This window comes from Eptatretus burgeri, chromosome 9 (genome assembly GCF_056783735.1).
Source record: "Eptatretus burgeri isolate ZD-2024b chromosome 9, Ebu_testis_v1, whole genome shotgun sequence".
NCBI lineage: Eukaryota > Metazoa > Chordata > Myxini > Myxiniformes > Myxinidae > Eptatretus > Eptatretus burgeri.
The window spans coordinates 92,047,703-92,063,357 of NC_140969.1; the positions used below are offsets into that span (position 1 = coordinate 92,047,703).

Genomic DNA, 15,655 nt, shown 5'->3' on the forward strand with positions numbered 1-15,655 from the left:
GTGTGGCACTGGGTGACAGCACAGCTGGTGGCAACAGCCAAAGGCATGATGAACAAGGCATGCATAATATGCTGTTTAAACATTTTTTTAAACCCAGTTAGTAAGGAAAGAAAGCCAGTCACCTCCACAAAAACAAGGACAAATGTGTCCAAGAGCCGCATCATTCCAGCAGTTAACAACAAGAAGAAGAACAATGCGGAGCTCTCTAAAGCATGAGTCACATTTGCTCTACGGCTAGGATACGGCGGCCGTACCCCCCCTGAATTGACAGAAATGTGCAGTGGCTGCAGAGTTTCTGAGGTGGCCTCAGGGTGGCCCTACGCCATATGGCTATCTTTTACAGGCCGTAGGGGTCTCCGTGGAATTAAAGCGCGGAGTTATAACTTTTTTCATTTCTAGGTTGGCCGTAGCAATTCGACAAGCCGTAGCCATGACGTAAATGTGTTTCACTTCGACCGTACGTAGGGCGTACGGTGGGCTTGCGTTATTCGTGCGTTTTCCATAGGCTCTTATCAATGAAAAATGAATTTTGCCAACCCCCAAAAATTACGGCAGCCGCACTATTTCCACGTTCACCTTAGCTCCCCCCCCCCCGTGGTCGCCTTGCGGGAACCTTGAGGCTACCTTACGTCTGCCTTAAAATTTTTATGGCCGCCGCAGGGACGCCTTAAGGTCATCGTGCGACATCAAATCAAAGACCGTACGGCACCCCCACGTTTTCGGTCTCCACAATTTATAAATACCCCGTGCGGCTCCCCGAAAAAATAAAACATATGTGACTGCTACATTGTGTGACCGTGGAAATACTGCGGCCGCCCTATAATTGCTCGTGGCCGTAGATTTTTTAGACCCTACGGCCGCCGAGCCAAATGTGACTGAAGCATTAGAGCCAGCGTTCGCAACGCGACGCGGCTAAAAATTCATCACATAAAGTCAAAATATCAGCATTTTGATCACAATAACAATAACAACAACTTCCGATATTTCGTCACATTCCTTGATGGAGCCAATAGCGAGACCCGTCATGGAGGCTCCTCGTTCATGACGAGAAAATAGTGTATTTACAAAATTACAACACATTAAATGGAATAATCTTTAAATAGTAACGTGAACTTTTCGAAACTTTAAAGCAAATGTCCGAATATATTTAAAAGTTCATGATAGACGCTCTCAAAAGGCACCCTCAATGCGAGGATGTGCACAGGTGTTTAGTAATTAAGGAGATCCGGATCCTGTATATAAAAGAGCCGCGTCCTGAAAGGTTTTGTCTTCACTAGAAGAAGAAGAACAACAACAACGCAGAGCTCTCTTAGAGCCAGCGTTCGCTACGTGAGACGCGGCTAAAAATTGACTTGGGGAAATTTATCAAATTGCGTTTGCTATCCTATTGGTGCATAATTCTCATACAACGATATAGAAATAGGAGACTGGTCTCCCATCTCTACTTTCGCCGACATCAACTCGTCCTGGGAATTCTCTCTCTCTCTCTCTCTCTCTCTCTCTCTCTCTCTCTCTCTCTCTCTCTCTCTCTCTCTCTCTCTCTCTCTCTCTCTCTCTCTCTCTCTCTCTCTCTCTCTCTCTCTCTCTCTCTCTCTCTCTCTCTCTCTCTCTCTCTCTCTCTCTCTCTCTCTCTCTCTCTCTCTCTCTCTCTCTCTCTCTCTCTCTCTCTCTCTCTCTCTCTCTCTCTCTCTCTCTCTCTCTCTCTCTCTCTCTCTCTCTCTCTCTCTCTCTCTCTCTCTCTCTCTCTCTCTCTCTCTCTCTCTCTCTCTCTCTCTCTCTCTCTCTCTCTCTCTCTCTCTCTCTCTCTCTCTCTCTCTCTCTCTCTCTCTCTCTCTCTCTCTCTCTCTCTCTCTCTCTCTCTCTCTCTCTCTCTCTCTCTCTCTCTCTCTCTCTCTCTCTCTCTCTCTCTCTCTCTCTCTCTCTCTCTCTCTCTCTCTCTCTCTCTCTCTCTCTCTCTCTCTCTCTCTCTCTCTCTCTCTCTCTCTTTTCTTCTTCTTCCTCCTCCTCCTCTCTCACATGCACAGATTTATCCCATCTTGTCTTCAGTTGTAATACCCTTCCTCCCACCCATGGTACACTGAAGCTTGTGAGGAGGCAGTTGTCCTGAAACAACTTGCCTTCACCTCATGGAAGGCAATCTCAGTTCCTTCCACAAAGCTCAGAACAAGTGTGTGTCTACCCTCAGGGCAGCCAGAAAACAACATCTTTCTAATCTCAAGACTGAAAGCTCAAACCTGTCCCGCTCCTCCAAATCCTGGTGGCATCCAGTTAAGTCCGTTTCTGGTGTATGTTCCCCCTCTATTCTCTCCCTTACCTCAAAAGGGGACTGCCTGTGAAAAGGCTGAATGCTTCAACTCTGTGTTTGCTTTGAAATATTGTGTCCCAGACCCATTGCTTTCTGTATCCACCTAACCCAGTCCCACCCAGCTACTCCTGGACTCTGTATCCTTTTCTCCCAACAAGGTGGAGAGTTTATCAAACCTCGACTCTGACTCTGCAATTGGTCCAGACAGCATCAGCCCATGTGTCCTAAAAACCTGCTTTGCTGCTCTTACTCAGCCTCTCTGTTCTATTCACCCTCTCATTTGCTCAAGGTCATCTGCCATCTGCTTGGAAATCAGCAAACATGACCACCTTATGTTAAAAAAAAGGTGCAAAAACAGATCCCTTCAACAACAGACCAATCAGCCTGCTCCCAATCATCAGCAAGGTTATGGAATCAATCATCGATTCTGACATTAAATACTTCCTCTTCTCCAATGGCTTGATCTACGATCATCAATTTGGATTCAGACCAGGTCACTCAACCCTGGACATGCTGCTTCTCCTTTCCTAACAATGGATGGAGGTCTGCAATGTCAGACATGAGATCAGAGCAATCTCCCTAGACATATCACATGCTTTCAATCCGATTTGGCATCCTGCACTACTCACCAAACTCTCTTCTTATGGTATCCGAGGCAATCTCCACTCATGGCTCGCGAACTTCCTCTCCTGTCGCAGTCAACACATGGCTCTTAATGGAATTCTCTCATCTCCTCTTCCCGTCCAAGCTGGAGTTCCTCAAGGCAGTGTTTTGGGCCATTCGCTTTTTCAAATCTTAATCAATGATCCCTCTGACTCTGGAAAATCCTCTATCTTTTTGCTGACGACTCCACCCTCTGCCGTACTGTCTCTCATCCCTCAGATTAGAAGGCAGCAGCCTCTTCATTCGCTGCAGACTTAGATAAAATCACAAGCTGGTCAAACACTTGGAACATGTCTTTCAATCCTGACAAATCTCACTTTCACCATGTCTCTACAAAAGGACCGTCTGGAAAATCCCCCATCTACTTTCTCAACAATCCTCTTGAAGAAATTCTGTCTCTCAAGCTTTTTGGTCTCACTATCTGCCATGATCTTTCCTGGGAAAGCCACATTTCCAATCTGGCCTCCAAAGCCAGTCACTGACTGGGCATCCTACATCGTGCAAAGTCCTTTCTTGGCACACTTGAGCTGTTAACCACATACAAAGCTTTCATCCGCAGATTTATGGCGTACTGCTCTCCCCTCTGGGCTTGGTGCTCCTGCCTCACTCCCAGCTCGGTTTCATGCTGTGGAAACCAAGGCTTTTAGGATCATTGGTATCTCCCGCGATGAGCCCGAGTCTTTGTGTCTCTCTCACTCTCACTGCAGGCAGATTGGTGGTCTTTCTGTCTTTTACCCACTCCTCTGAGGCCCAGCACCCCTTGCTCTGTCCCCCTATTTCTACAGGTCACTCAAGGTCTGCCAGCAATGCCCTCTTGGTGAAACTGCCAAAATCAAGAATCACTGCTCACCTTCATTCTTTCATTCCTCTTTTTTCCTGCCTCTGGAACAAACACACACTCTCTTCAATCCCACTCTTCCCTCCAGGTCTTCAAAACAGCTGTTCTCCATCATCTCATATCTTCCACCATCCAAAACCATGATCTTTTCCACCTGTGTTCACCTACCCCAAACCCACCTCCTTCAAATTCCCTGTTGCGTCCATATTGTTTACCCCGCGTCCCCTGCCTGACCCTTCCCTCTCTCTCTCTTCCACAGATATCCTGATGCCCCTGTTCCCTACTGTTGTTGTGCTCCTCTCTTTTGACCCCTCGTCTCCTGCTCGCTTTGTTATATGTTCTGTGTTCACTCTTTTATGAGCCTCAACGAAGTATACAACAAAGAAAAAAGGTACAGTAAAGTGAAACAATCCATTACGATTAGATCTAACAACTGAATTTTTCTTTTCAAGTTTGACTTCGGTTTCCCAAAGTTTAAAATGTCGTTTATATGAAGGACTAGCAGAGGGTGCTATGTCTCGGAGAACGCCGTCCTTCGGATGTGGACGTCCCTGATACATTTAGGTTATTGGCCATTGAAGATGGCAACTAGTCTTTCAAAAGGAATGGGTCACTGTGTCCCAGCACCATGGTAAAATTGCCCATGCTCGACTAAATGGCCTCCTCCTGCAACTACAATCTCCTCGCAATAACACTATATTAAAAGGTAGTTTAGAATAATAAATAAATAAATCTATAAAAAACAATTCAAATGAAAATATTAAAAAATAATTTAGTTAACGATGAAATTTATAACTCAGATGTCACAAACACTTCTTTAGAACTGAATGTAGCAACATGATAAATATAAAGGGGCACTGTAACTGAGCTTAAAGCAGCTCATCAACTTGCTAGCTCAAGAGTTGAAGTCGAAGGTGTGCCACATTCCATCATATTTGGCAAAGACTGAAAATAGAGAGAAGCATCATCAAAAACATCAATGATGCAACAGTCAAGATTGTTGCAAAATAACTGCAACAATCATGGACAAAACCATTGCAAAGCACCAAGGCTTCAGGAAGTTTATCACCGATAAAAATTGCATGTTTAAAATGAAAACTGACCTCAACATGACGGAGAGTTATTTACAATGTTAGCGGTTGTATGTATTCGCCAAGGTTGTGCTAACTTGATGAGTAGTTCCAGCTGAGAATGAATGAAAAACAAAATTGCTGAAAAAGTGACCAGGTGAAAGAATCATGTCTTTCATTATCAATTCTGTTAAAGATATGTCGGCAGCATTATTTCTCAAAACTTGCAGAGAACTCGCCCGAGGGGCGATCTTGTTCCAAGCGTGCACCAAGCCCTTCTGACACGTCCCCTTTATTTGGGTGGTGTATAGGCAACAGACCGCTGCCTCCAATGCTCCCAAAAATACAAATAACCTGGGTTACGTACATGAAGCAAAAACACGTGTACTGCTTATGATGTACCCTTCTGTATTTTCACACTAATCGGCATTGAAAACTTGGCCAAAACTAAAATGACATATTTCCACCAACTTGAAAAGGTCATTTGTGAGCCAGGTGGGTTTTATGTTTTAAAAACCTAACTGTGCCATGGTAATTCTTCTAAGAGTAGCTCGGTTTCCAGCAGCACTTAACAATCCAAATGTGCATCCTCTCAAGTCTAATTACCTGTGATATGGGAGGAGGAGACCTCTCGGAGTCAGCGTCATTTGGTGCATCGTTTAGCCGTCCTTCGACACGGTACTCTTGCACATAACTGTCGATAAAGCGCTCGAGCTCCTCGATGTCAGGCGAAAATCCACGAGGACTTTCAGATGAAGCTTGAGAGGAGCTTCCTCGATCAAAGGGGCTTCTTGTGCCAGGCCTCGGCTCCTGCCAGCAAGATTCCACAACAGTGAAAAACCGTTGCCAGTACCAATCAGCATACAAAACTAGTACAATACAGTACAGTACGACTAATCAACACAATGACCTCGAGAAGAGCAACACACCGAGGTTTCCTGATGGATATGCTTCCAAAGCTTATACTTTTCCATTTTTCCACCTTTTTCAAACTTCATTTCTGGGGCTGACAGGATGGCCTAGACTCTAGAGGTATGCACACTAGCTTCCAAGCAGTGTAGCACGAGTTTTAATCCTGACCCCGCTATAAACTGTTGTTCCGGTGTTTCACAGACAGGGTGAATCATCAATGTGTGTGTCGTCCCTCGGATGGACGTTAAACGGGAATCGAGTCTGCCGGCATTACTTGGTGGATGTTAAATATTCCACGGAGTCCTTCGCGAAGAGTCGGCAAGCCACTCCCGGCACCCTGAACAAATTACAAATTCCTGCCCTAACCAGCAGAGGGCATTGAATCAGCGGCACAGCCACGCCCTCAGCCAATGACGCTACCCCACAGCCTTGTGCTTTATACAAATGAAGAACTTAATTTCTGCTCTTCAGTACAGCTAATGTTGCTCCCATTTGTGGAACATTAATTTTTTTTTTAATTTTTTAAAAACTACATCCTGCAAGATCATACATATATTAGCTTGATTCCAAGTGACTGGTCCACAATTAGTTATCCTATTGAGCATGATCTGACCAAAGAAGCTATCGTTCTGGTGCAATGCCTGAAGGGAGTGCTGCATCACAGAGTCGAGTCCTTCAATTGAGGACAAAGCAAGCGATTGCACTTGCATTTACAGAAAACCAATAACGCTCAGTTCGCCATTGAAGGAAATTAAATGGCAAAGGTGTCTTCAGCGGAAGGAAAGAATTGTGGCGAAGACGGTACGCAGTTCCACCAGAAATTCTTAACTGATGTGATGTCAACACGATCATTCTCGACTTTTGTAATGCAACACCAATGGAAGAAGATAGGCCAAAACAATGGGTTGATCTTAAATATAGTTCCCATTCCGTATAATCAGGAGATCTCAGTCTTGGCAGCAACTACCATGGTATTAGCTTAATCTCAATGGCTGCCAAGATCTATAGAATGGCCTGAAAGTTGCTTTATCCCTATTAAATTTCTTGCACATCCCTCCTTCCCCTTAGTATGCGGCAACGTTGACCCACTGACACGGGAGTCAATGTAGTGCTCTGGTCCAAGGAAAACTCACCTTGAAATTGGAACCTCATCCTCCACACATGACGATATCGGTCGGAATGACATGAAGAATGATTTATTTGGTCGTTTTTGTATTTTCTTTTTAATGGACAGGTAAACGACATCGTTTACGAGCATATGTTAAGAAACTGGCTGGTACCACGACTTATTACTGTGGGAATAGCTGAAAGTGTGTGGTTTTAACAAGATGGTGCACCCATGCATTTTGTGTTGCATGTTCAGAACTATGTAATGAAACGTTCTCTCAACAATGGATTAGACGTCGATCACCAATATCACCAGCTCCTTTCCCGTGGCCACCACGGAGCCTAGATTTAATGACTCCAGACAACTCTTTGTGGGGCTTCATCAAAGAGAGAGAGAGTGTGAAAACAGGTATAGGACAACTGAAGAATTGCATGCTGCAGTCGTCACCTCTTTTGTACAGGCGACTCCACAACATGTCTAAGAGGACTTGACAAATTCAGTCGTGCAAGGAGAATAATGGAGTGCATACAGACACAGTGACCTTGAAATTATTGTATGTACTGCACAATAAAACCTGCACACCAAAAGAGTTTAAGAATGAATACTTTCCTTGGGAGGGGTAAAGTGACTTTCAGGCCACCCTGTACAATCAAATGATTTTGAACCGAATCCTTCCTGCTCTTCATCAACACCTGAGACAAAATCAAAATGGGTTTCTGGTCGAAAGGACAACAGTTGGACTAAACAGTCCTGTGAAGGCTAATAGAAGGAATCCGTTCCTGAAACCTTCCTGCCATGACGGCATTCATCGACTTTCGAAAAGCCTTCGCCTCCATCCACCCGTGGCAAGATATTGAAGATCCTACCGGCATATGGAATCCATCATCAACTTGTGTTGGCGATTTCGAATATAAGAATCCATATGCCGAGATACTCTCACCCGATAGAGAAATGAAACTTTTCTACAGAGTACTACAGAGAAACAGCCTTGCCCCTTACCTGTTTGTCATAGTGCTTGATTACGCACACAAACACTTTCAAAGACAAGGAGAAGGAATCGGGGTTCCAACTCGAATGAAGAAAGAGTAGAAGAGTCAAACCAGAGGTTCTCACTGATCTCGACGTTGCTGATGACAGAGCCATATTGCCAGATCAGAATATATTGAGCAAACACAAGAACTTCTCAAGAGAGTCAAAATAAGCACCGGTAAGATAGGGCTAGCAATTAATGCTAATAAAACTAAAGTGATGGCATTCAACCAGTCGAGAGAGGTCTCAATCACATCAAACAATGGAATAAAACTCGAGACAGTCAAAGACTTCAGGTATCTTGGTTCCTGGGTTAACACAACTGCTCAGGATATCAAACAAAGGAAAGCTGCTGCATGGAGAGCTTGCAATAAACTTTAAAGAAGATGGAAGTCAATTCTCTTGGCGTTTCAAGGAACGACTTGTTCATGGCAACAGTTGAGTCCATCCTGCTTTATGCAAGTGAAGCATGGACCCTCACCGTGACCCACGAGAAGAGACTTGATGGATGTCATACTCGACTTCTTTGTTCAGCTTTCAATGACCATTATGTCTGAACATCGGACAAATGAAGAGCTCTATGGTTCTCTTACAAGGCTGTCCATTAAATTAGAAGACGTCTCAGGACTGCTGGGAAAAACGAACCTGTTTCCAATGTTATACTCTGGAAAACGAAACATGGAAGGTCGAAGCAGGGCAGATCAGCTCTTAACTACATCAACATGTTGAAGAAGGATATGGGCCTAGAGACAGAGATACTGCGAACAGCAATGTTTGATTGAAAAGCAGAGGATCAATGTCTTCCGAGTTCAGTCTCAGAGCCGACATGAGAAGAAAAATTGACAAGACTTCCAGTTCCGGGTTGCTCCACATGTCGGTCAAATCTGCAAAGTTCTGCTCCTTCCACCTCAATCAAAGCTAAGTTTTACGAACTGGATCAGTCGTGTTTTTCTGTTATATTTTTGTCCCAGTGTTTGTGTTTTCATCCAATTTTCCATGTTAAATCGTATCCTCTGCTATATTGTCAAAAATATTTTTGTGCAGCTCAGGTCTTCTCCTTGCATAGTCAGAAAGCAAAATCGTCTCGGTCTTGAGGTCGTTTTTCAGTCTGCTTCTTTCCCCACCTCCCCCAAAACAATGGCCTTTCTGCCTCTAAAGTTATCCCTTTTCCCCACCTAATTTCGAAAATAAAAAATAAAAAAAAACTTTTTTTTCACTCCAAAACATGATCTCATTCTGCCTGCATCAGCTCACATGTCCTAAAAAACCTACTCTACCGCTCTTGCACATCCTCTCTGCCCTTTTCCACCTGATAATTTGCTCTCGGTCATCTTCCATCTGCTGAGAAATCAGCCAACATTAAAAACATGCAAAAATGGATCCTCTTAACTCCAGACATATCAGCTTACTTTCAATCATCAGCAAGGTCATGGAATCCATCATCACAGTTGATATGAAATTCTTCATTTTCTCCAATGGCCTAATCTCATATCACAGATTCGGATCCAGACCAAGTCACTCTACATTGGACATGCTGTTTAAATTACTCGCCCAACAATGGATGGAAGCCCTCAATGTGAGACATGAGATCAGGGCCATCTCTCATAGACATATCTTGAGCTTTTGATAGAGTCTGGCATTCCCCCCTTGCTCTCCAAACTCTCTGCCTATGGCATCCAAGGCCAACTCCACACATACATAGATTACCGACTTCCTCTACTCTCGTAGCCAACGTGTGGCTCTCAACAGAATCCTTTCATCTCCTCTCCGTGTTAAGGCCGGAGTGCCCCAAGGCAGTGTTCTGGGCCCAGTCCAAGTCCTGGTCTTCCTCAATGATCTCTCTGACTCCCTGGAAAATCCTCTTGAACTATTTGCTGACAACTCCACTCTGCCATGACATGCCTCCTCCTTGAGATGGGTAGGCAGCAGTCTCTTCCCACTCTGTCGACCTTGATTTTAAAAAAAATCACAAGTTGGTCAAATATGTGGAATACGTCTTTTAATCTTGACAAATTTCACACTCTCACTTTTTCTCTCCAAAAAGACCATCATCTTAAAGATGTTTAGTCACTCAAATCCACGGGTCTCACTACCGGCCATGGCATTTCGTAGGAAAACCACATTTCAAATTTGGCCTTCAAAGCCAGTTGCCGACTGGGCATCTTCCTTCGTACCAGCAGGTCAGATGTCTCTGTTTTATACCACTTCCTTTCTGGTCTTGCACCCTCTGCTCTTTCTGTGCTTTGTCCCACCCCCCCCCCCTTTCCAACCTCCCATGTCTATGCAGGGTTCACATGGCCAACATCAACCCCCAACTAGTGAAACCCCAAAAATCCAGAATCACTGCTCACCTCCACTCATTCGTTCCTTTCTTTTTCCCTTCCTATGGAATCAACTTCCACATTCTCTTCCATCTTATTCTTCCCTTCACCTCTCCAAGATAACTGTTCATCAGCATTTCAGATCACCCACCCCCCCCCCCCATCCAGAACAGTGATCTTTTCTACACCCATTAATTTTTATGAAATTTGTGCAAGTTGATTAGAAAAGGGATGTGGAGGTTAGATGAATTCGGTGGCAATAATGAAGTTATCACATACAAATTAAAGTTATGGATTTAGTTTATCACTGTTGAAACGACAAAGCTACGGTGAGCCAAATGGCCTCCTCTCGTTTTCATCCTTCCACTGTATATCTCATACTTGTGGGAATGGGAAAACAGCCAGGAATGAAAATGAGTCCAACACAGTTAATTATGCAGACAGATATAATTGGATGCAAAGCCTTTGCCAAAACCAAGACCTCGGTGTAAGTGAAAAACAAACAAAAAAAAAATCAGTAATACAACAAAACAAGACTAAGAACAGAATGGAATTAAAATGGAAGATACAGAAAGTGAGTTTTCTAACCATTTCAGGTCAACAGTAATCGTAAAGTACCCAAAACAGTTTGCCGCCACAAGTACAAGCACACACAGTGCCCTCGCTTAAAGCAACACTATCATCAAGTCCTTAAAAGCATCACCAAAAGGGGTCAATTGTATTTCCAGGCTGAGAGGATAAACTTTTGTCATGTGAGTCAATGCCAGCCGTGCTTTTATCAGCTCTCACAATGTTTTTCTTTTGTGATCACAAAGAGTCAAAGAAATGTCTGTTTGCAGACAATCTGAATGGACTCCTCTATGAGTTGGAGCAGATTATGGCTTCATATAATTACACCTCCCAATTTTTTTAAATGTTGCTGCAGTGATTAGTGGTAATAGAATCATGTCCTACTTTATTTATTTTACTTGATTCAAGAGGCTGGCAGGATGGCCGAGAGGTACGCACGCTCATCTCAAAGCCGTCTAGCCTGGGTTTGAATCCAGACCCAGTTATAAACTGTCATCCCGGTGTTTCACATGCAGGGCGATTCGTGTGTGTGTGTGTGTGTGTGTGTGTGTGTGTGTGTGTGTGTGTGTGTGTGTGTGTGTGTGTGTGTGTGTGTGTGTGTGTGTGTGTGTGTGTGTGTGTGTGTGTGTGCATTCCCTCCACTGGATGTTAAACTGGGCATCCGTCTGCCGGTATTAGTTGGTGGACGTTAAAGATCTTGCGATGTCCTTTGTGAAGAGGAGGCAAGCTATCACCATGAAAAAAATCCTACTCGAAGCTACAGATGACATTGCATCTGCGGCACAGCTGCACGCTCAGCCAATGATGCTACCCCGAAGCTTTGTGCTGCATACGAAAGAAAAAGAAGACCTGACCTAAGGCTCATGGAGGAGCTTGGAGGACAAAGACAAGTAAACGTCAATGTAAATCAACATGTATTGCAAAACAATTAATTGACAAAGACATGCGTCATATGCGATTTGATCTTGGGATTCCCAGCCTCATGATCCAGGGTTTCCAAAGTGAAGGCAAAACAAGCAAACCCAATTCTGCTCTTCTGCCAAAATTATTCCCACCTCCTCGTGAGGTTGGCCGGGAAAACGGTTCTGGACCAAGTCTTTCACGAACGGGTTGGCCAGGCCTGATGGTTGACTGATGGTGGCAAGGATTTGTAATTGAGCAGGGTGCCTGCACAATATTATACTCAAATTAATCCAAGATAAGCAGTCAAGTTTAATAACTAGAGATTTCATACATCACCTTACCCCACGCAGTTTTGAGAGAAAATAAAAATAAAAACATGCCTGCAAATGGGAAATTTGATTGGTTGTGACAACGTAAAATCCCGTAATATGTACTTTGTCCAAGTACTGCTAAGAACGGAAGGTTTTTGGAAGTGGCAAAAAGGCAATTTGTGTTTTACTGTGTTCAAGTATATAATTCTATTAAAATAAAATAAACATTTTGCAAGTTGTAGATTAAAAAAAACGTTTTTCGTAAGTTTACAGACATTGATGCAGTGTCTTTTACACCACCTTATTTATCATGTTACGTTAGTTCTTCATGCCTGTTGTTTGTGCGCTTCGTGCCAAATTGTCCACTTGATTAAAATTAAAATTGACAACCTTAATCAAAGCTCAGATCAATCAGATGTAAATTGACGATTTTTCAGTTGAAAATTGATGATTTTAGAAGTTTGACCTTGAGTTGACCTTTGACCTTTCGATCTCAAAACTAGTTGGTTTCCCAATTCAGTGATGGAATACACAAATATTGTACAAATTTCAAGTCAATCGGATGAAAAATGACAATTTCAGAAATTTGACCTCAAGATGACCTTTAACCTTTGACCTCAACATCAATTGGCTTCTCAGTTAGGACTACCTCTACAACCTGATAAAAGTTTCATGACAATCGGTTTAGAATTGCGACCTGCAGGCGATAAACAGACAGACAGAATAACAAAATCAATTTACCAATATACTATACGTACTGTACTTGAAAAATCTTCAATTTTGCAAGTAACAAGAAAGAAAGATGTCATGCATAGCATAGCTGCAAAAATAATGAAACAAATTTGACTTAAAAAAATAATTGGTGGTTGAATTCAATGACAAAATACACAAATCCTCTTCAAATTTCAAGTCTAGGGGATGAAAATGCCTGGTGTTTGCTTAATGGTTAGGGTGGTGGGCTTGGGATCCTAGGATCCTGAGTTCAAATCCTGCTTGGCTGTTAAATTAATACCAGGTGGGGTTGACATTGCCCGTCATCCTTTCGAGGTCGGCAAAATGAGTGCCAGAATGCTGGTATCCTCCCGTCGCTGTGGCGACCCGTCCAGGATTGTGCTCAAGAGCCAAGGAGACTGATTAGGCAGCACCAATGCTCTCTCTGTACAGAGTATGGTCCCAATGGATGGATGGATGGGATGAAAATTGAGGATTTTTGAAACACCACCTTAGTTGTTGACCTTTTCGTCCATGATGACTTCAAAAATAATTCACTGGTTAAATTCAGTAATCTGAAATATAAATCCTGTTCAAATTTCAAGTCAATCAGATGAAAATTGAGGATTTTATAAATCTCACCGAAGTTGTTGACCTTTGGCCGATGTTGACCTTTTAGTCCATGATGACTTCAAAAATAATTCACTGGTTAAATTCAGTAATCTGAAATATAAATCCTGTTCAAATTTCAAGTCAATCGGATGAAAATTGAGGATTTTAGAAATCTCACCGAAGTTGTTGACCTTTGGCCGATGTTGACCTTTTGGTCTAAGATGACCTCAAAAATAGGTGGTTGAATTCAATGACAAAATATGTAAATCCTCTTCAAATTTCAAGTCAATCGGATGAAAATTGACAATTTTAGAAACTTGACAAATTTGTTGACCTTTGGCCTATGTTGACCTTTTGACCTCAAAAAAACAATAGGCTTCTTGCTTATGACGAACTCTACCATGTTGAGAAGTTTCATGAAGATCGGTTTAAAATTGTGACCTGTAGGTGATAAACATACAAACAAAACGAACAGCATAACAACGCACGCAACCAACCGATATTCTTGAAAAATCTTCGATTTTCGCAAATAACAGACAGACAGACAGACGTGAAAACATAACCTCAATCCACCTTCTGCGGGCAGAAGTAAACAAAAGAAATTGTTCCTCGTTTATAAACTGTCGCTTGCAGACGGACACAGATAGAGAGAAAAAGTGAACCAATTGCTGAACTCCACTCTTCACTTTGCACTTTACTTCGGCCCGCAGAAGGTGGATTGAGGTTATGTTTTCACGTCTGTCTGTCTGTCTGTCTGTCTGTCTGTCTGTTATTTGCGAAAATCGAAGATTTTTCAAGAATATCGGTTGGTTGCGTCCGTTGTTATTCTGTTCGTTTTGTTTGTATGTTTATCGCCTACAGGTCACAATTTTAAACCGATCTTCATGAAACTTCTCAACATGGTAGAGTAAAATTCAAGCCACTGAATCGATGAAACAAATGAGATATTGCATGGTTACAATGATAGCCAAAAATCGATTCATCCTGTGTTAAAATAAAACAATTTAGCACCAAAACAATCTTGGGCATTCCAATAGATGTTGCAACTGCACGGTCTCCACAAAAGGTTTTATCATCAGCCGCAGTATAATAGACTTTGATCAGTACCATTTAAAGCTATTGTAGAGACCCGAGGGCCTACGGTGTTAGCAAGGCAAGTGGGATCATCACGCTCATTGGATTCTACAAAGGGTGGAAGCACAAACAAATGGACCATCGAATCAAAAATAAAGGTAAAAAGATTTCGTATTTTAAACTGTGGATAAGAGCTGTTCAAAGAATGTGATGAGCCAGTGGTGTTACCCTTACTTCGAAAACCCCCAGGATCAACAAACGGCACGATTACATTACAAGCATGAAAATGAAAATGCGTGGCAATTTGCTCAATTTCATCGGGTTTCAGGACAATCGCAACCGACAAACATCAAATGATAGAACACAAAGGAAACACCCTGACCGAGCCATCCCGTCGAGTGTTCTCCTGGGTGATCGTTGTTCGTTCTCTCTCTCTCCCTCTCTGTTATGTTAATGTTTATAACTCATTTCTTGCTTCTTTTTGCCCAATGACAATTACACGATGTGCTGCAGGGGAGGAAGTTGAACGTTAATAGCATCTTGAAATCTCCATGTGTCCCATCCTTGTATCTATAAACAAATAAATTTTGACTGAAACCTCAAGATGAAATCATGGCCATCTTCAATCCAATGTTCTCCCTCCCCAACCGCCCCCCTTCCAGGACAGTACATAAGCTCTCTGTCTTAAGCACAGGAGGGAGGGGGGGGAGGAGGAATTGCATGTGATCATGACATCGGGGCTTATCCTTTCATTAAGGACGTGTTAACGAGACCGTGGGATTTTGGACTGTTGCCCAAAATCTACCCCCCATTTCAGCATCTCAGCTGCTACTGTGAAAACAATTCTGATCTTCAGTACTGGATAATAAAACCAATTTAAGCATGTTAACAAGGTCATTTCGAGTACAGCACGATACCTACTTTGCTTTCTGAAAATAAACTCTCCATTCAGTCACCAGACGATGACAGTCTCGATTATCTGTATTTGAACAATCGATGAGAATTGAAAAACAGCTCCCAGACACACATCCTTACCCTTCATCTTGTCCCACATCCCCTCCTGGAGTTCATGGAAAAGAAGACCCTCTATCATCGGAATCTCAAGGAAGGAAGCTGTGGGTCAGGGTCTGCCGACTGTTCACTCTAGGCAGGTTGGTGACCCTGCAGATGTTTTTCCGGCTCTATTCTTACGCTTCTCCTCCTGTGTTGTCACCTCACTCCAAGACCT

At 43.0% G+C, this 15,655-nt stretch overlaps 1 protein-coding gene across 1 annotated transcript in view; it reads right to left on the reverse strand.

Annotated features, from left to right (window-relative positions):
• The window catches only part of CTIF (cap binding complex dependent translation initiation factor), a 76,544-nt gene that overhangs the window by 56,852 nt on the left and 4,037 nt on the right, over positions 1-15,655 (reverse strand). The window contains exon 2 of the mRNA XM_085896102.1: positions 5,483-5,686. Coding sequence (XP_085752228.1) covers positions 5,483-5,686 — 204 coding nt within the window. The remainder of the gene's footprint in view (positions 1-5,482; positions 5,687-15,655) is intronic.